A 22,441-nucleotide genomic window follows, 5' to 3' on the forward strand; every position below is an offset into this window, starting at 1 on the left:
TGTTATCATTAATAGACTCGTTCCAACAGTGATCATGCTAATTAAATGAAGAGCACAATGTATTTTTCCCACTGTTCTTCATTTTGTGTTACTTCTATTTTCAACGCTTTCTCATCATCATTGGGTATGCATTAGTCGAGTTTTGGTCCATTAGTCGAGTTTTGGTACCATTCTTGCGGGAGAAGAGGAGGGCTTTCGGTTGGCGTGGGGTGGGGAGGAGGAGAGGGGTGTTAACCCTCTTAGTGCGGTTGGGATTCCAGGGGTACTTAGTGAGAAGTGCGAAGGGTAATTTAAGAAAATGTATCACTTCAGGAAAAAAAACATTATGATAGATCGGATGGACGGCAAGAGAAACCAAAATGATTACAAAGCAGTGCTCTCATTTCCATCGTCTCAACAAAGTCTGAATAAGCAGTTATATATCAACACCACGACCTCACAACACATTCAAGAGATTACAGATAAACACAGATTAATTAGTAGCCTTTCAGTGGCTTTTAATAGTGGAAAGACCACTCAGAAAAAAAAACGAGCAAACAATTAGGCTGAGCTTCCCGACATGTACGAAACTGAACGTAAAATTGTAGTAAGAATTATACTTTTTGAAAAGCATTTAAAATTGCTAATAAAAAGAAATATTAGTTACGTAATTCTGTGGAATTCAACCTATCGATAGCACAAAAACCATACATTATTAAAGAGAAAACCATAAGTTACAGCGATTTAAACAAAAGCCTATGCCAGAGCCGATATATCGGCCCGCCGCACTTTTCACCAGGGATACAAATGCCGATATATATCGGCCCGCCGCACTAAGAGGGTTAAGAGTCAAGAAAGGTGATTGCTGAGGTTCACAGTGTGGGGAAGGGTTGCTGGGTCTCTACGTGATGGAAAGGGTTGCTTACAGGATTGGACTAGGGGTATTCAAACAAATCATGGACAAAATAATCCTTTTTTAAGCTCTTTCTGATTTCCATCACTTCCCACTTGTCCATCCTCCTTCCTTTGTTCATTTGGTGTACCAGGATTGCCCTGTAAATACACAAACTTGGGCACCAAAAACTTTATTTTGCAAAATATAGTCTGCGTCGACTTTGTCCCCATCTTCAAAGTACTCTCCATTTGTAGGCCATGCGTTGTTTATTCCATTTCCTTCCATTCCACTGTTTAGTAAAGCATCCTTCCTTGGAAGTCCTCTTGGCAGTTAGGCTTTTTAGTTTTCTCATCGTTTCTTGCTTTAATGTGCCTTCTACATCTTCCCAGTGATGTCCGTGTTGGAAAAACTGTCCGAATTGAACTGAATTTATGAAAAATCAACAGTGCACACACTACTATCTAACAAAACCTATGTCGACCTAAGTTCAAGCAAAATATAGTATTTATGGCCTCAGTTTGCATATTTATTGGACAGACCTCGCATAGCTGTCTGCGAGAATCAAGCTGGGGGTATTCAAACGACTTTAGCCAAACCTTTGCAAGAGGAGTCACCATTTAATAACTCAAGCTCGATAATTAATAAAACCAACAAAATTTAAAGACTTCCCGACAAGGCATAGGATTAGTATGTTAAACATTTTAATAGATACTACTTAGTCTAACTTATATACGTAAAATATGGACCGTCTTGCAAGAAAAGAATGAATTAATTAAAAATTTGACTTCACACAACACAAATCATATCTCAAAACAATTACTGACATGGATTAATGACTGAATAAATTACCCTGGAGCGAAATACCATATAAAAAGGGATAAAAAGTATTGAAATACTGAAGTTAAATACTATTATTATGTGGTAATCTACCGGATAAGGTGGGCTCTGGATGGGCACAACTACGAAATTAATATTTTTTGACTCTCAGCCAAACGCAAACCAGCAACCTACTCTACATCAAGTCCATCTTCATCTCCGAGTACTTCCTTCCTCCTTTCTATTCCCTATCTATCCTATTCCTATCCCTAATTACTCCTTATGCCATTAACATTCTCCCCTCCATTACAGTCTTCTCCTTCAACAACCCCCTGCCGACCAATGAGCCCTTCATCCATTTCACCTGCCTCCATAGGATTTCTCCCAACAAACCCCCAGTATTAGTATTTAGGGGAGGTAATGAACAGCTGAGGTCATTTGCGCCATAGGGGATGGACATGAAAGGATGAAGGGGGGTGGAGAAACCCGGTGTCGGCATTAGCCTACTCTTTATGGAAGGCACCAAGGGGTCTGCAGTTTAACGTCCTATCCGACGGACGGCGTACTCACTCAAAGTGCCCTCCCCACAAAGCACACCTCGAGTAAGGATCGAGACACCTTTGAAAAATACTCAACACCGCCGGGATTTGAACCTGGGCCTTCTGGGTGGGAAGCCAGTATGGTAGCCACTGCACCATCTCGATCTCCAACAAACCCTTTTCCTCGCCTCTTGGCATGCCAAGTATAGCGTGGGTTTCTTGGAAACCCCCCACTGACGCTCATCTCTCCCGAGGAGGAATACCCCCCAGCATTTTAGACAATGTCCGCTAGCAAATTCCATCCTTTTTGCTACTGTGTAGTTACTATGAAGTCATCTACTCTCCCACCGAAGGAACGATTGATGCCTTATAATAAAGCGAGACAATACTGGAGTATTAGGCCATTCCTTTCCCTGTTCCTCACCCCATACCCTGCCTCTGAGTCCATCCGTTTAGCCTACGACCACACCAGAGATGCCAACTCTTACACTGCACCTTTCCCGATGTCCCCTGCTGCTTCCTAGTCCGTCGGTCGAGCTTACAAACACACCAAAGATGCCCAGCCTTACCCCACTTGCATTGCAACTATGCATTTATAAATAATTTAACTAAACACGACACAAATTTTATCTTAAAACAATTCTACGACAAGGATTAATGAGTGGAAAAATTACTCTAAGAGCGAAATAATGTTGAAAATAATGTAAAAAGTTTTAAAACACATTAAAATTTAATATTATTATTACAATTAAATTAAGAATAAATTAAAAATTGGTAAAATTTCCTACATAATAGAATTTGTTGATGCGTAAATGTGGAGGAGACATGTTAATATGGCAAGAAACTATATAAGAATACTAAAAAAGCCTAACTTTTACCGAGGATTTCAAAGGAGGGTGCTTTATTAAATAGCGGAAAGGAAATAGTTGGAATAATTTGGAGGCCATACAAATGGAGAGTACTTTGAAGATGGGGAAAAAATTTGATTTAAGACACCAAATTTTGCAAATTCAAGTTTTTATAGAGTCAGTTTGCGTTTTTATTGGACATACCTCATGTTGTTCCTTGTTTTACAATCACCTTAGTACAAGGGCGGTTCAATTAGTACCCGTGTTAGAAATGAAGAAACAATTTTTTCAAAAATATTTTTTTATTTCTCAACATAGTCCCCTTTTAGAAAGATACACTTCGTCCAACGTTACGGCCATTTTTTTAACCCCTCCAAAAAATAGGGTTTGTCGAACTGTCTCCAAAATACACCTCTGTCACTCCGCGATAACTTCCTCGTTTGAGCTAAATTTTTTTCCCACGAGCCATTTCTTCATGTTAGGGAATAAGAAAAAGTTGCTGGGAGCCAGATTGGGTGAATACGGGGGGGAGCGGCAGCAATTCATAACGTAGTTCATGCAGTCCATGAAGTCGCAGGCAGCCAGATCGGGTGAATATGGGGGGTGCGGCAGCTATTAATGACATAGTTCATGCAGTCCATGAAGTCGCAGGCAGCCAGATCGGGAGAATACGGGGGGTGCGGCAGCTATTCATAACATAGTTCATGCAGTCCATGAAGTCGCAGGCAGCCAGATCGGGAGAATACGGGGGGTGCGGCAGCTATTCATAACATAGTTCATGCAGTTTGGCGAAGTTGACAGCCGGATCAGCTTGTTGTCCACCGTGAGCAATTGCCATGACACCCATCGGGCCGACAATTTTTCATCGCCAGCTTATCATGGAAAATATTAATTGCCATTCCGGTCGACACACCCCCCACGGCATCTGCTACTTCGCACACTTTTGTTTGTCGATCAGCAAGAATCATGGCATATACATTTTGAATGATTTCCTCGGTAACCATGTCTGCCGGGCGTCCTGGTCGCTCTTCATCAATAACAGATGTTTGCCCACGTTTAAATTAATTGAACCAATATCTAACTGTGGTCAGAGATGGCGTAGAAGTGTCCCCATAAACAGCATCCAACTTTGCTTATATCTCCTTGCATTTCTTCACATCCAAAACAAAACAAAAAGTGAATTACCAAACAATACTGCTCTTATTCCATCTTAGGGGAAATCACGAAACACGTCATACACTCGAATGGTTGCCTAATCCAAACTAACCTTTAAATCAATTTTAAAGTGTTTGAAAGATGGCAGCACACGATGGTAACATAAACTTCCCTCAGAAACGCCCTTTGTTGTCAAACACGGGTACTTATTGAACCGCCCTTGCAGTTTATGAGATCTTCACAAAGTCGGTTTGATTGCCGAATTAAATTGTGTGCAGGCACTATACTTGTAAAACATTGTCATGATAAAATTAGTAGCCTATAGAGATTATTAGAGGTACCGGGTTGGGAATAACGTACAGAGTTAAGGTTAAATTACGCAGTAAATATATCAAATATATTTTTACCTTTAAAACCTTTAAAATCAGTCTGAAATTTGTTGCACCATCGTTTGATAGATGGCAGCACATGATGATAACATAAACTTCCCTCAGGAACGCCCTTTGTCGTCAAACACGGGTACTTATTGAACTGCCCTCGTATATTGCATTGTCTACATATACTGGAATAAAAAATTTCTCCTTCATAATATCAATTTATATATTTACTCAAACAATATACAAGACATAGTTTTCTGTTGATATTGATGTGTACAATATTATCACAATTGAGCCAGCTTCACAGGGAATTGTAAACATGTTCCTTGAGTTTTAAATCAAACAAAGAAAAATAAATAAATATGAATCGATCATTTTTACAATTAAGTAACAACTTATTTAAATTATGAGTGCATTAATCAACGCACAGCGTTCTAGCATGCTTCAATTATATAATTCACCTCAGCGCTCTTTGGGAGATGGACGTGAATGTTTGGTGGTAGCATTTCAGTCGGTTAATAACTTCACGGTCCATTATGAAAGTAACACACATGATTTTATTCATTTCTCCGGGATGAATAGGTCTACTTATTTACATACTTATACATATGCTTCAAATTCTTTGCAAAATACTCTTCTCCCCCCATTGCATCAACAATGCACACTTGCGGTGACGGGAATTTCAATTGCATTGTTCATTATGACTCGCTATTGTATAAAGAAGAGACAAGTGGCAATGGGACCTTAAAATCACTGCAGATCGAGGCGTACTGACCTACTGTGTGCGTTAATACAGCATCCATTTGCATCTCACGTGCACAGAATATAACTTTGTCTTGCCATTAAAGTTATTAGATTATTTCAAAACAAACGATTACTTCCTGGAAAATGCATCATGTACTTATAAATGTCAATAAATATATATTTTTAAATGAATTTAACCTCAAAACGATCATCAAATACTTGCGAAGTCTTCCATCGACACTTACGTCTTCATACGATGTCTGTTCAAAAAGTATTGAGACTCTCTGTCACACGGGGCCAGATCTGGGGAATACGGTGGCTGCGGCATCATTAGTCGGTTGTTTTTGATTCAAAACTTCGCGCACAAGTGACGATGTGTGAGCAGAAGCGTTGTAATTGCGCAAAAGCCGTTTTTTGATCTTCCACACAAATCTGGGCTTTTGCGTGGTGGATTGCTTCATGCAAATTGCGCATAACTTGCAGGTGATGTTCTTTATTTACCAGTCTACCCTGTGGCAAGAACTCGTGATGCATTACGTCCCTGCAATCGAAGAAACCTGTGAGCAAAACTTTGTATTGCGGAGACAATTCAGGACTGTTTTGTCAAGGTGTGTTTCTACAACGGTTGTGTTTGTGATGGAATGCCTTTTGAGAACATAACTCTGATCCACACCTCAAATTTGTCCGCTATGCGTCAGCATATGACTTTTCAGATATCTTCTCATGGTGAACGTTTTGGAACAGACATCGCACTCGTGAGGCTTTGCTCCGCTATGCGTCAGCATGTGACCGTCGAGGTTATCCTTCCGAGTGAACGCCCTCGGACAAAGTTCGCACTTGTGAGGTCTTTGATCGTTATGTATCGACATGTGAGCCTCGAGGTGTTTCTTCAGATTAAAACCTTTCCCGCACACCTCGCATTTGTACGGACGGATGCCAGTGTGGAAGAGGATGTGATCTCTCAAATGTTGTTTCAACGTGAAGGACTTTGCGCAAATCTCACATTTATGCGGCTTCTCTCCAGTGTGTGTCAACATGTGTCCGTCGAGGTGAGCCTTGCGTTTGAAACCTTTCGAACAAATCTCGCACTTGAGCGGGAGATCACTCGTGTGCGTCCACATGTGTCCGTCGAGATTAGCTTTGCTCTTGAACGCCTTGGAGCAAATTTTGCACTGATGAGGTCTTTCGTCTGTGTGTGTCGACATGTGTATTCGGAGGTTGCTCTGACAAGTGAACTGTCTCGAGCAGTGGTGACATTGGTGCTTCTTTTTCGACGAGTGCGCTGACGTGACGTGTCGATTGAGGTCCCGTTTGCAACCGAACGTTTCGGGGCAAATGCCGCACCTGTGGTGATTTGCCTTCTTCACTGGGCGAACCAGCGTCACGTTAGATTTGACAATGTCCTCTTGCGCAAATGCCTCGTTGGAAGTTAGGTATGTGCGCAGGAGACTCACTCCGCTGTCCTTCCCTCCGTCGTCTTGTCCTTTGGCACCATCTGAAATAGTTCGATCACGCAAAGGATTAGTTCTATGACAAACAGCTTCTTGATCTCCAGGTTCATCATTATTGACACGCCAAACATATTCATTTACTTAGACAGATATATAGATATAAGGAAAAGAGATAGAAACACACATAAAGGACAAACAAAGTAGAGGTGGGGAAGGTGGAATCAAGCTGATCACAAATGTAAAAATATTTTCTTGACTGAGACTTGAACTCCGGATCTTTCCACCTTCCATTGGGTCGTTGCTCTTAACCACTTGAGCTATCGAGGAAATGTTATTTAAATTAAGATCTGTGGATCTAATATGTTGCCAAGTGCCCTGATTCTTTAGCCAAGAGATGGTGCTAGGGGGCTGTTTCACCCACCAAAAGAGAAATAGACAACACATAAGAGGAAAGGAGATTAGGTTAGCAATCATACAACATCATACAGGAAAGGAACAGTGCGTTTCGTGGCACGCATAGCCAGAAGAAAGAGATAACCACATTGTCCAAACACACATTCAAACACAAAGTCCTGCCAAATGGCAAACAAATACTCATTTTACATAGAAATAGATATAAGGTAAAGGGACAGGATCACACATAAAGGATGAACACAGTACAGCTGGGGAAGGTGGAATCAAGCAGATCACAAGTGTAAAAATATTTCCTTGACTGGGACTTGAACTCCGGATCTCTCGAGTTGCCAGGCCAATGCTTTAACCACTTGAGCTATCAAGGAAACATAATTAACACTGAATCATGCTTAAGTTTATGCAACTTGGTACTCCAATTTTTTGGCCAAGAGATGGCATTAGGGAGCTGTTACGCCCACCAAAGGAGAAATAGACAACACACTAGAGGAAATGATAGTAGGAAAAGCAATGAAACAACATCATAAAGGATAGGAACAGTGCTTTTCATGGCACGCATAGCCAGAAGAAAGAGATGATCCACGTTGGCCAAATACACATTCAAACACGAAATACCGCCAAACGGCGAATAAATACTCATATATACAGAAATAGATATAAGGAAAAGGGATAGGAACACATATAAAGGACGAACACAGGAAAGTATGTAAGGAAGGTGGAATTAAGCAGATCACGAATGCAAAAATAATTCCTAGACCGGGTTTTGAACTCCAGATCTTTCCAATTGCCGGGCGGAGGGTTTTCACCACTTGAGCTATCCAGGAAACGTAATTTATACTGAGATCTGCGGAGGATGGGTTTATGCAACCAAGAGCCCCGATTATTTGGCCAAGAGATGGCGTTGGGGAGCTCTTTCACCCACAATAGGAGGAAATAGACAACACACACAAGAGGAAAGGATAGTAGTAAAGGAATCATACAACAACATAAAGGATAGGAACAGTGCGTTTCGTGGCACGCATAGCCAGAAGAAGAGACGAGCCACATTGGCCAATATACACATTCAAACACAAAAACCAATCAAATATTCATTCAAATTCATAAATGCGTATATTCATTTATTTTTAACTTCATAAAAGCCTTCAAGACTTTCAATTTAGTTCAATGATAAAGGTACTTAAAAAACCATAAACACAGTAATTAACCCGAAGATCGGTTTAGTAGGTGATGGTAGAGATCACCCAGTACTAAGCCCTATACGGCGTGTGAAATTCACACATCAGGGTAATAAGGGGGGCCAGTTCCTTTCCCTGTGCCGGTTATGGTTTGTCAGGAAGATCTGTTATCCAAAAAATGACTTTAGCTTGGGTGGAGCTGCAGGTGCCCAGAGTGCCTTGCCCGGGAATCGAACCCGTGACCCTCTGATCAGCAGTCCAACGCTCTCTACCTACTGGACTACCGCGACCCACAAAGGTACTTAATTAAACAATTTTGTTCAACATTTCCTTGGGTCTACCTCGGTATAACTTCCTTTTTTAAACAGTTTTAATGCATATCATTAATGCCTCTTGTGTTATAACCATGCATGACACTGTTTAGGGTGAAGCATTTTATGTTTCTTTTAACATTAATAGGGTGGCTTACGATTAAACATCCATGAATACTTTGCAGAGGAAGTAATTCCAGGCCCTTGAATATTGGCAGGGGTGTGGAATCATATATGGTTTCCCGGAGACAATTCTCATTGCCCTATTTTTGCAGTTTAAATACATTCCATTATAAGCAAGAATGGGCCAAGATGGGAATACTATAGATAACATAAGAACAGAATTTGCCACGAGAGATATCACACTGCACTGTTTCAGTAGTTGCACACATGGGCGTCTGTTAGACAAGTATGGAGCCTAACTTTTTTTGCGGAACCTGATGGATTAGAAGCAAGTAGGGTTGTGTCAGCCGACCTAGAACCTTAACGCCCATGTGCAAATTTTATCTAGTCAGCAGATAGTAGCAGTTTGCTGCTAATGAACATTTGAGTGAGGTACAAGACATGTTCAAAAAGTAAGGTGACTTTTCAAATTTGGCGGGCAACATACCAGGGTGATTCGAAAAGCATCTCCTATTTTTATTATCATGGAAAATCAAATTTATTCTCTCAACTTTGCATACCTCTTTGGAAAGGTTGAGCATTTGGTTATATTTCTACATAGTCGCCTTGACGTTCAATCACTTTTTGCATCTCCTTGTAAGCAGCTTTTCAATACCGCCATCGTACCTTTCTCCCGCTGCGTCACACAAAGCCAACTGCACAAACCACTGCTTCTTGCACTTCCTCGTCTGACTTGAATTTCTGTCCTCCAAAGGTGTTCTTTTGAGAGTGGGAAACAAGTGGTAGTTGCTGGGGGGGCAACGTTCTCCGGGCTGTAAGGAGGGTGGTCGATGATATATCCCATCGGCCGAATTCATTGAGTAAGGGGGTGGTCATCGTTTGATGTGAAGACATGTGGACGTGCATTGTATTATGATATGCAAACACACTCCTCCTTTAAGTGAGGAGAGACACCTTGTTGTAACTGATTGACCTCTGACACACAATACTCAGCAGCACGGAGAAGTAGCCACTTTCTCTCTCTCTTCATTCATTCTAAGACCTTCCTTTATCTAAATAAAGGGTCAATTCCCTCTGGTTATATCGCAATATCTTGTCAATTGGAGCCACCTGTCAATTGACATCTGGTCAATTGGTCATCGTTTGATTTGAAGACATGTGGCGAAGCCAACTGACGACTGCTTCTCCGATATAATAAATTCATCCTGCCATTTAGTGTGGGAGTGTATGGTGAGAAGTGTATTATGGACATCAAATGGACGTGCATCGGAAGTGGTGCTGGGAGTTTGTCTGATGTCTGGGAAAACGTCCTACCATGAGCAGGGGTGGATGGGGCGGCCGTCGGAGTTTGCCATTGGAATATCAACAACGGTGGCTCCAATTGACGAGATATTGCGATATAACAGGAGGGAATTGACCCTTTATTTAGATGAAGGAAGGCCTTAGAATGAATGAAGAGAGAGAGAAAGTGGCTACTTCTCCGTGCTGCTGAGTATTGTGTGTCAGAGGTCAATCAGTTACAACAAGGTGTCTCTCCTCACTTAAAGGAGGAGTGTGTTTGCATATCATAATACAATGCACGTCCACGTCTTCAAATCAAATGATGACCACCCCCTTACTCAATGAATTCGGCCGATGGGATATATCATCGACCACCCTCCTTACAGCCCAGAGGACCTTGCCCCCCCAGCAACTACCACTTGTTTCCCACTCTCAAAAGAACACCTTTGGAGGACAGAAATTCAAGTCAGACGAGGAAGTGCAAGAAGCAGTCGTTTGTGCAGTTGGCTTTGTGTTGGCTTCGCAGCGGGAGAAAGGTACGATGGCGGTATTGAAAAGCTGCTTATAAGGATGCAAAAAGTGATTGAACGTCAAGGCGACTATGTAGAAATATAACCAAATGCTCAACCTTTCCAAAGAGGTATGCAAAGTTGAGAGAATAAGTTTGATTCTTCATGAAAAAAAAATAGAAGACCTTACATTTCGAATCGCCCTCCTACATTCGATTTTCCATTCTGTTGTTTTCTAGTGTTGTCGTACATGTCACAAACATTTTTTACAGTTTAAACAATATAGCAAAATTAGTTTGTTACTGACAGATTTAAATGTTAGGCATGTTTTGGTCTGCTCGGCAATTTTCTACTATAAAAAAATTGATCAAAGATTTTGCATCAAATTTCTGTGTAAAAAATGGAATTGAGGGCTCCAAGGCACTTGAAATGTTGAGAGTGCCATACGGTGAGTCTGCTCTGAGTAAAAAAAGGTATTTATAAATGGTATAAGCTCTTCCAAGTTGGACGAGAAGATGCCAATGACAAACCTTGATCTGGGCGCCCAAGAAAGTCAACGAGAGATGAAAACATTGAAGAAGTGAAGTAAATTGTATTGAAAAATCGTCGAATCACTATTAGAGAAATTGCTGAGGATGTTAACATATTGGTTAGCTCATGCCATGGAATTTAATGGTATGTTTTCGACCTGAGACGTGTGTCAGAAAGGCTAGTTCCAAAACTGCTTAATTTTGACCAGTAGAGCCATCGCATGAGCATCGCTCAGGAGCTGTTGGATGAAGGCAACGATGATCCTGATTTGCTCAAAAGGACCATAACTGGTGATGAATCATGGGCATATGCTTAAGACGTCAAAACCAAAGCTCAATTGACCCAATGGAAGAACACAGGAGAATCAAGGCCGTAAAAGCATGCCAAGTCCCATCCAATGTCAAGGTTTTCCTCGCTATTTTCTTCAATTACCCTGGCGTAGTGCATCAGGAGTACTTACCACAAGATCGTACGGTCAACAAAGAGTGTATCTGTACATTGCTTCCTTTCCCTCAAAGATGTACGAACGAATTGAGCAATGATACTGCCTCATGTTTAGTCAAAAGATAAATGATTCGCACAAAGGAAAAGTTAAAACTGAGCAAAGTTAACAGCCCTCGTTACCTAGCAACTGCGACGATACCTCTCCCAGGCATCCTTCCTCCCGAGGAACGTCAACGTCTAACTCTTCCTTAATGTCCACTTCCTCGTTGAAGGAAAAGGGCAACTGTCCATCTTCAGGAGGGCCCTGGAAAATCAAAGACAAATGTTAAGTACCAACAACAAAACCCACGTAGAGCATACCCATTCAAAACATCGGGGTAACATCCCACCAACATTCATAACTACAATTTTAAACAAAGATAAAGGAAGAATGAGGCGTACAAATGAAAAATACAAGCGTACTCTAAAAACTAATGCACACATGCTGGTAGAGTGCAAACAAAAACAAATAGCACATTTGGGGCAAAAGTAAAATTCATAAATTTCAAATTCATATATTTAATAGGTCAACATAATCACCGTTAAGGTTAACATATTAAATTATTTCTGAAGAATAATGTCATCAATTTTATATATATATATATATATATATATATATATATATATATATATATATATATATATATATATATATATATATATATATATATATATATATATATATATATATATATATATATACATTCAAACACGAAATCCCGCCAAACGGCAAAAAAATACTCATATATACAGAAACATATATAAGGAAAAGGGATAGGAACACGTATAAAGGACGAACACAATAGAGGTGGGGAAGGCGGAATCGAACGGATCACAAGAGTAAAAATATCTCCTCAACCGGGACTCGAACACCGGATCTTTCCACTTGCCGGGCGGATGCTCTTAACCGATTCGATTCCGCCTTCCCCACCTCTATTGTGTTCGTCCTTTATACGTGTTCCTATCCCTTTTCCTTATATATGTTTCTGTATATATGAGTATTTTTTACATATATATATATATATATATATATATATATATATATATATCATTATATATATATTTTATATATATATATATATCATTATATATATATTTTATATATATATATATATACATACATACATATACACATACATACGAGGGTCATCCGGAAAGTAGTACCCGTTCGTGCCGCATGAAGTGCTGACGACGCGAGTAGCCGCTGGACGAGGTCAGATAGCTTCAGTGGCTTGTCTGCCTTCTCTGAGCCAAGTTGCGTGACGCTAGCATTGCCTGTGTTGTTTCTGTGATTGTTTACAATGTTTAAAAAAATTGAGAACGCCGCCAGTTGTGAAGTGAGGGCAGTGATTAAATTCCTCAATGCAAGAAACGTTCGCCCATGTGATATTCATCGCCAATTAAAGGAGGTGTATGGAGACAATGTAATGGACGAGTCGTCTGTTCGGCGGTGGTGTCGCAACTTCAACATGGGGAGGGGGAACACACACGACGATGAGCGTTCGGGGAGACCGTCTGTCATTACAGACCAACTGGTGAGCTCAGTTGACGAATTCGTGAGGAACGATCGGCGCGTCACAATTGATGACATCTGTGAGCATTTTCCCAATGTTTCTCGAACAATTGTTCATGAAATTGTTAAACACCATCTGCATTATGCAAAAATTTGTGCAAGATGGGTCCCTCGCGTATCTCAATGAGCTGGCGGCGAAGGACTATGCAGCAGGAATACAGAAACTTGTCACACGTTATGACAAATGCCTTAATTTGCTTGGAGATTATGTTGAGAAGTAGTTTAAAGTATCCTCTTTCAAATAAAATTTTTTATGTTTGTTAATATTTACTTTTGTGTCTTTATTTCACGAACGGGTACTACTTTCCGGATGACCCTCGTACATATACACATACATACATATACACATACATACATATACACATACATACATATACACATACATACGAGGGTCATCCGGAATCCGATCCCACATTCATCAAAAGGATCATTACTGGAGACGAGACGTGGGTTTATGAGTACGACACGCAATCCAGACATCAGGCAAGTGAATGGCGTTCACCAAATGAGCCGAGACCAAAAAAACCACGTCGTTTTCAGTCAAAAAAGAATGCAATGCTGACGGTTTTCATGGATTACAACGGTGTAGTGCATCATGAATTTTTGCCAGAAGGCCAGACAGTAAACAAAGGGTATTATTTGGGCGTTATGAGACGTTTGCGTGAAGCAATTCGCCGAAAGAGACCAGAAATGTGGGCAGAAAACTCGTGGATTTTGCACCATGATAACGCACCGTCGCACAGTGCTATCATTATTCGTAATTTTTTGACGAAAAATGCAACAAATACCATCCAACAGCCACCGAATTCACCTGATTTGGCTCCCTGTGACTTCTTTCTGTTCAATCGAGTTAAAAAACCATTACGGGGAATGCGTTTTAGCAGCCGAGAGGAAGTAATGGAAAAATCGCAGGAAGCACTGATGGACATACCGAAAACCGAATATAAAAAATGTTTCGAGGATTGGATCAAGCGCTGGCATAAGTGTGTTGCAGTCGATGGGGATTACTTTGAAGGGGACAATATAGATTTAGATGAATAAACTTGTATTTTTAATTTTCTGAATAAATTCCGGGAAATTTTTGATCAAGGTAGTATATATATATATATATATATATATATATATATATATATATATATATATATATATATATATATATAATATAATTGATGACATTATTCTTCAATTATGTATATATATATATATATATATATATATATATATATATATATATATATATATGTTTAGCTTAGCCTTTTTCTTTCTAGAAAATCGCATAACCTTTGTTTTATTAATATTGATTCTCATCCCATACCTGTCGCACTGAATTTCCAATTCACTCAGCAATGCTTGCAGCCCCTTGGCTGACTGACAAACTAAAGCTTGGTCATCCATGGCAAACCTGACTCATTTTAAATGAATTCCCCGCCCACTTTCATTCCTACCTCCCCCAGACTACAACCTTGACGTGGTGGAAGGGCTTGTGCGTTCCGATGACCCCTAGAGCTGTGCTGGCGGGAGTAATAATAATTGCTCCTGGTAGGGTCACCCATGCCAGATAGGTCGAAGGTTAGGAGCCAGACGAAAGGTAGTCCACGCAGCGTCTGTTCCTCAGTGAGGCGGCTGGCGTCTGACCCCACTGGGGCGGCCAGTAAGTGATGGTGTCACGTTAAAAACACTATTGAGGAAGGCAACGAGAAACCACCTCAATTATCATTCCCAAGACTAACATGATGGACTATACAGAAAGAGTAGAGAGTAGGGCAAATGATTACTTAGGGGATGATCAGTTTGGGTTTAGGAAGGGGAGGGTAGCTACGAGGATAGGCTGAATACTAACGCAACATGACCTTTAGACCACGAAACAAAACCAAATGGCAAGATAGGGTTAAAATTATACATTTTTAACAAGTACAATTCTTAACTTTCTAAATCACATTTATTTTACAACATAGTCGCCGTCATTTTGGCTAAAACATATCTCCCTATGTGTAATAAGATTATCCCTTCCATCACTGAAAAACTCTTCTGACTTTCCTCAAATCAACTTGAGTTATCGACAGCTGTGCCTTCACCTCATTGTCCGAGGTGTAATGATTACCCTTTGAGGTGTCTTTTTGAGTCGAGAGGAAAAAAATTAAGGAGGAGGGTGTTGGAATTGGTTCAATGTCTTAGGTTTCTCAGAGTCTTTCCAGTTGTGTGGTTGAGGTGTATGTACAAGCATTATGTTGTCATGTTGCAAGATTATTATTGACGACTGATTATTGACCCGATACATGCCACCAGACCAGGAGTGCTACTGAAGGTTATTTTGTTGGTGGTCTACAAACATGTGTTTGCATTAGTTTTTAATATACACTGGATGATAATGAAACAACCGCAAACCTGCAAGCATGCGTGTTGAGGGTGAGAATGTTACTTCCACATGCCACCAGACCAGGAGTGATTCTTAATGTCATTTTGTTGGTGGTCTACAAGCATGCGTGTGCATTAGTTTTTAAAATACACTGGATGATAATGAAACAACCTCTAACCTGTGCATGCGTGTTGAGGGTGGGAATGTTACTTCCACATGCCACCAGACCAGGAGTGTTTCTGAAGGTTATTTTGTTGGTGGTCTACAAGCATGTGTGTACACTGGATGATAATGAAACAACCTCAAACCTGTGCATGCGTGTTGAGGGTGAGAATGTTACTTCCACATGCCACCAGACCAGGAGTGCTTCTGAAGGTCATTTTGTTGGTGGTCTACAAACATGTGTTTGCATTAGTTTTTAAAATACACTGGATGATAATGAAACAACCTCTAACCTGTGCATGCGTGTTGAGGGTGGGAATGTTACTTCCACATGCCACCAGACCAGGAGTGTTTCTGAAGGTTATTTTGTTGGTGGTCTACAAGCATGTGTGTACACTGGATGATAATGAAACAACCTCAAACCTGTGCATGCGTGTTGAGGGTGAGAATGTTACTTCCACATGCCACCAGACCAGGAGTGCTTCTGAAGGTCATTTTGTTGGTGGTCTACAAACATGTGTTTGCATTAGTTTTTAATATAAACTGGATGATAATGAAACAACCTCAAACCTGCAAGCTTGCTTGTTGAGGGTGGGAATGTTACTTCAACATGCCACCAGACCAGGAGTGCTTCTGAAGGTCATTTTGTTGGTGGTCTACAAGCATGTGTGTGCATTAGTTTTTAAAATACACTGGATGATAATGAAACAACCTCTAACCTGTGCATACGTGTTTAGGGTGGGAATGTTACTTCCACATGCCACCAGACCAGGAGTGTTTCTGAAGGTTATTTTGTTGGTGGTCTACAAGCATGTGTGTGCATTAGTTTTTAAAATACACTGGATGATAATGAAACAACCTCAAACCTGCAAGCATGCTTGTTGATGGGGGAATGTTACTTCCACGTGCCCAGACTAGGAGTGCTTCTGAAGGTTTTATAGGGGATGATGAACAGTTTATGATTTCAGGATGGTGAGAGTTGCACGCAATGTGATACCATTGCAGTAATGAGGTCACTAATTAAGAGAAAAGAACATGGAGTACAATCAGGGGACATATTTGCCTGTTTAGTACATTTTTGAAAAAGCATTTCATGGAGTTAATTGGGAAAAACTAATGAGTATATTGCAGGAAATAGGAATAGGTTGGGATAGGGTGTACTAATCCTTATCACCTACAATATGTAGATATGTCAATCAGACTACTATTAGGCACGAGTGGGAAATGGAGGGTCCGGATATTGGCAGTGTTCGGAAGAGGAGTATGGCATGGGGTGTCCATTATCAACTGTGCTATTCAATAGGTGTAACCAAGGTGCATTCCGGAAGTAATGCAATTGAATTTCCCGCAACACTCCTATTGGTCGGAGTGGGATTGAACCACTGGGAGTAGGTGGGGAGGACATTAAGTTTGGCACAAAACCAGTCTCAGTGCTCTCCAAGCTGCAGAAGAGGCAGGACATTGGTTATTGTGAACCTTAGTCTTCTGACAGTGTCACAAAAGGCCAACCAAGCGGAAATATCAAGAGAACTTTTGCTACTTATTGAAAATTAACCTGGTTATTTGGACAACACCATCACTGGTGATGGTGACCTGGGTTTTAATGAATATGACCCAGAAACTACACGCCATAGCTCTCTGGGTGGCACACTGGCAAGTCCCCTGAGCCCAAAAAAGGATAAGAATGAGCAAATCGAAAGTGAAAACAATGCTCAATGTCTTTTCCGACGGCATAGGAGTGATCCATAGGGAGTTTGTTCCTAAAAGACATACAGTAAACGCTGCCTACTACATGGATATTCTGGAAAGACTCCAAAAAAGGGTCTACAGGATGAGAGAAGACATCTCCAATACCTCGAAACTCCAACAAGACAACTTGCCTTGCCACAATGCGCTACAAGTCCTCAAATTCCTTGCCAAGCACCAGGATAGGCCAATGCTGCCCCACCCCCACTATCTATAGTCCTGACGTCACCCCCTAACTAGCCTTTAAGCCAACTTGAACCTTGTGAGGAGGGCAAAGCAGAGTCCCCCCTTAAGTATACCTCATGAATCATTTAGTCAAGTCTCCTCTCATCAGAGATTTTTTTTTTCAGTTTAGCACAAAACTTAATCGTGTAATGTTGCTAGATTGTTGATTCTATTTTCTCCATGGCATGGTCGGCACACAATAACTGACACCCCGCCGTTTTCACAGCTGGGAGAGCACTGAGACTGGTTTTGCAGCATAGCTTACAGTTTCTCCAACCTACTAAAAGTGACTTGATTCCACTCCATTCAATTGGAATGGCATGGGATATGTGATTGCATTACTTATGGAATACACCCTGTATATAGATGGGAGAACGTTCAAAGCAGACTCACCCCTGCGGCTTATCGGTCGAGGGTATTATGGTTATAAACTTGACCCCGTATACAAAAGCTGGGAGACAAAAAGCGACGCACCCAAAAGTGGTAGGACTGATTTTTTTACAAGAATTTAATCGACGATATACTTACATCGACTTAATAATCTTCAAAGTATGCTCCTTGAGCTGCTACACACTTAGTATAACGTTGCTCCCATTCCCCCCCGTACGCCAGCTGGAAATTTTCTTTGGGGATGCTGTTGATGACCCTCATCAAAGCCTCTTCAACGGCCTTTATCGAGTCAAAACGTCATCCCTTGAGCTGTCTTTTCATCAGGGAGAAGGAGAAGAAGTCCGGTGGTGCCAGATTGGCAGAATAGGGCGGGTGCGGCAACGCCGTATTTGGCCAGGAGCTGTCTGACGACGAGCGCCCCATGGTAGAATTTTCAGCACCATCTTGGCGCACACCTTGCGCATGGCCAAATCCTGTGAAATAATGCGTTGGACGTGGGATGCAGACAGACCCAACTGGTCTGCAATTTCTTCACTGGTTAAGCGTCGGCCTGTGTTCAGCAGTGTCCTCACTCTGTCCACATTCGTGTCGGTTCTTGCCGTCGACGGCCGTCCGGAGCGATGGTCGTCTTCAACGAGCTCCCTACCCTCTTTAAACAACTTGTGCCACTCAAATACTGTGGAACGGCTTAAGGCAGTGTCCCCATAAGCCTGCTTGATCATATCGAGGGTCTCAGTTGCCGTCTTCCCGAGTTTCGCACAAAACTTCACGGAATAACGTTGCTCTAAATTCAGATTCATTTTGTTTTTTGACGCGGACAAAATACTTGCTTCACTAAAAACGGTGTCCTCACTCAACGACAGCCCGCAGGTGACTGATGTTCGTGTCGGTCTGTTGCTAAGAGCCCCCTCCAACTCACCCTGCCAGGCAGACCCCCTTCCACTGCTCCGTTCGCACCAGGGAAAATCAGTCCTACCACTTTTGGGTGAGACCCTGTAGTTTATATTAAGTGATCTTTGCCCAATCAGTCTGAGAAAATTGAAATGTTCATTACATCTGTCGATGATAACACTGCTCTGAGCCAGAAGAGAATATTGGATCAAAAGTGTAGATTGATAATTATGCTCCTGAAATGAATATATGCACTCACCAAATGGCTTGAATCTTCATTGTCCGACCAATGATTATCACCTTCGTGCATTGATGTGACCATTGATGAGCCAGTATCAATTTCCGGAGCAACATAGCATCCACTGGTAGTGTCAATTTCTTCTTTGACAACGATCATGTCATCTCGGACATCCACCGCACTGCCGTCAACAGCGTCACTGGCGATGGTCTCGTCTTCAATCTCTTTCTTGATCTCACCAGGGAACTAATTCAAAGCGTATAAACAATATGATTTAATAATTGTATATGATAAACATTTCAAAATAAGTGATTTAGGGAAACAGATCTTGAAGGCCAAACTTTTTCATGTAATTCTAGCAAGAAAACAATTTGAATGTCAACCATTTCACAAAAAAATAACACTTATGGCTACAGGCATTTAACCCTCTTAGTGCGGTGGGGATTCCAGGGGTACTTAGTGAGAAGCGCAAAGGGTAATTTAAGAAAATGAATCACCTTAGGGAAAAAAAACATTATGAAGTTATTTGTTTAGATATCCATGTGCAGTTTTTTTATTTTAAAATAAAATATTATAGTTACTAATGCTGTAATACATACACATCATCTGAAAAATAAATGTAATTTTTACAGTATTATAAATTTGAAGAATATATTTTTAGCAATAATATTTCGATTTTTAGACACAAAACTAATATTTTTATATTCAATAAAACTACCACACTTAAATGTAAAGAAAGAATCAAAAAGACATGTAGAAAATATTATAAATAAATAAAGAAAAACCAGAGAATTGCAAATTTTTTTGTCGGCCTCTGCATAGTTCGAATTTGTTGAAAAGGCTGATCTCACCGAGTCAATTTGGGACTCTTCCCCTTTCCTTGAGACTGCGGCAATGTACTTACAATCAAAAGGCAGAAAAATACAAAGTTCTAACTCACAGAGAACTGCTGACAATGTAAATCAATACACAGGGCGCAAATGATTAGATAGGATGGACGGCAAGAGAAACCAAAATGATTACAAATCAGTGCTCTCATTTCCATCGTATAAACAAAGTCTGAATAAGCAGTTATATAGCAACACCATGACACCATAACACATTCAAGAGATGATATAGATGAAAACAAATTAGTAGCCTTTCAGTGGCTTTTCATAGTGGAAAGACAACTGAGAAAAAACGAGCAGACAATTAGGCTGAGCTTCCCGACATGTACAAAACTGAATGTAAAATTATAGTAAGAATTATACTTTTTTAAAAGCATTTAAAATTGCTAATAAAAAATTAAAAAATGTGTTAATTAATTGTATGGAGTTCACCCTATCGATAGCACAAAAACCATAAATTATTAAAAACCATAAGTTACAGCGATTTAAACAATAGCCTACGCAAAAGCCAATATATAGGCCTGCCGCTCTAAGAGGGTTAAATTGCATGCATCTCCCATTCATTCAATGGAATAAACATTATTAAATGATGGTTTACCATTTCAGTGTAGGTTTTTAAAAGGACAGAGCCATTGAAACCTATTGCATTTCTTAACCATGCCTAAGAAAAAAACCATTAACTTTCAAGACACTATAATAATAATAATAATATTAACTTGCAAAATAGAATTGGTTATGACTGCAATGGATAACGGCTCAATTAACTCACCTGAATATTCACTTCATTGCAATTGTTAACGGCCATCAAATTCACTCCATGGGAGGGTGAATAAGGGTTCTTCATCTCAACCGATGCTGTTCCCACGGATTGTACAACAGATTCCACGGTACTACTCAATGCCCAAACTTTGTCCGATGTACCATCAACTATATGCTCTCCAGGACTCTTATTGTCTTGGGTCAGGAGATCACTCACCTCCTTATAAACAATAAAAACAGTAATCAACACATAAGGTCCGTTTGGTTGGTGATGGTAGCATTCACCCAATACTAAGTCCTTTATGGCATTATGTTAAATTCACCCATTACGGTGGACCCCATAAAGAAGTACAAGGGAATCGAACCCAACCCTACTGTTCGGTAGTGTGAAAATGTCAAATAAGAATGGATATTGAATGATTTGAATAATTTTGTGCATAGATATGACACGGACGTAAAGAAAGGATCTCTAGAAACCGCTCGCATTTTCTTTGATATTGAGCGCGGTTATGTGCGGCGCGGGAACATGGTCATTGAAGGCGCAAAATGATTGAAAGCAGTTTGGGAAAGGTGAAATGAACAGTAAGGTAAACAAAATTACTTTTCCAAGCTTACATACTCGAACAGTTCACATTTTTGTAACAATTCATAATGCCTGTGATTGATAACAAAGTTATGAAATACGGGAATGAATTGTACAGCATATAAATCAACACAGATGCAACGAAATATATTCTTTTTGGGCAAGATATGATTTTGTTACACACATCGTTCAAATTAATGGATACAACTGACCTCTTGTCGAATAGTTAACCAGTCTTTCGTCACAGGATTGCACCCCCTTTGGATACGGTTATAGAAGACAAACAGACACTCTGCACATCGATGCTTAAATAGCCGGAATTCCGTAAGCTTCTCCATGCAGGTCGAACAAACCAACCAGGGATAATTTGCATCCTCCACAACCTAATTAAATATATCAAAAACAGATATTAACATCAGAATGTGCTAATCTCCTCGTCTACTTATCACTATACTTTCCCCAATACCTTACGCATTTTATGAATTGCTTATAAATTACACCGAACATCTTGAAAACATATTTTAGAAAGGACATCACACATACAACTCACTTTTACATTTATCAAATCCTCTATAGTCTTTTCCAGCATAAATTCCGATTTATTATTCTTATCGAAAATGTTTATCAGAAGCCCACCACTGTTTAAACACAATCTGCATACCACAAAATCAATTTTATCACACATTATGAACGTTTTAGATTACGCCGGATGATTTACCGGACAATATAACGTTAAATATATAGATATCTGTCAAAAATTACGTGAAATAGTTCGATTACTAACACAACAGAACATCGCAAGTGCTACGACAACTTGCGATTGGCATTTCATTCTTCTTGTTTTCTCTTCAACACAGCAGTTCATGGGCAACAGCAGAAGGGTCGATAAAAATGACCGACTCATTTGGAGGGAGAGGATCACAATTCCGCACATTACACAAGTAGACGAATTCCACCCGGTGAATCACGTCTAATCCAGTAATAAAGTAAATAAATATCGGAA

General features: G+C 40.4%; 1 protein-coding gene across 1 annotated transcript; it reads right to left on the reverse strand.

The window, feature by feature from the left end:
• Nucleotides 1–6,697: 6,697 nt before the first annotated feature.
• LOC139700745 (uncharacterized) lies at nucleotides 6,698–22,210 on the reverse strand (the record flags this gene model as incomplete). Its single annotated transcript, XM_071599181.1, has 6 exons — nucleotides 21,989–22,210; nucleotides 21,651–21,821; nucleotides 20,866–21,075; nucleotides 19,231–19,455; nucleotides 11,770–11,893; nucleotides 6,698–6,848 (listed from the first exon to the last, which is right to left on the reverse strand). Coding segments are annotated over exons 1-6 (1,016 nt in total), but the record flags the coding sequence as incomplete, so codon positions are not given.
• Between the last annotated feature and the right edge of the window lie 231 nt (nucleotides 22,211–22,441).

The sequence above is a fragment of the Hetaerina americana genome, unplaced genomic scaffold (assembly GCF_022747635.1).
Source record: "Hetaerina americana unplaced genomic scaffold, ioHetAmer1.1.p SCAF_1088, whole genome shotgun sequence".
Classification (NCBI taxonomy): domain Eukaryota; kingdom Metazoa; phylum Arthropoda; class Insecta; order Odonata; family Calopterygidae; genus Hetaerina; species Hetaerina americana.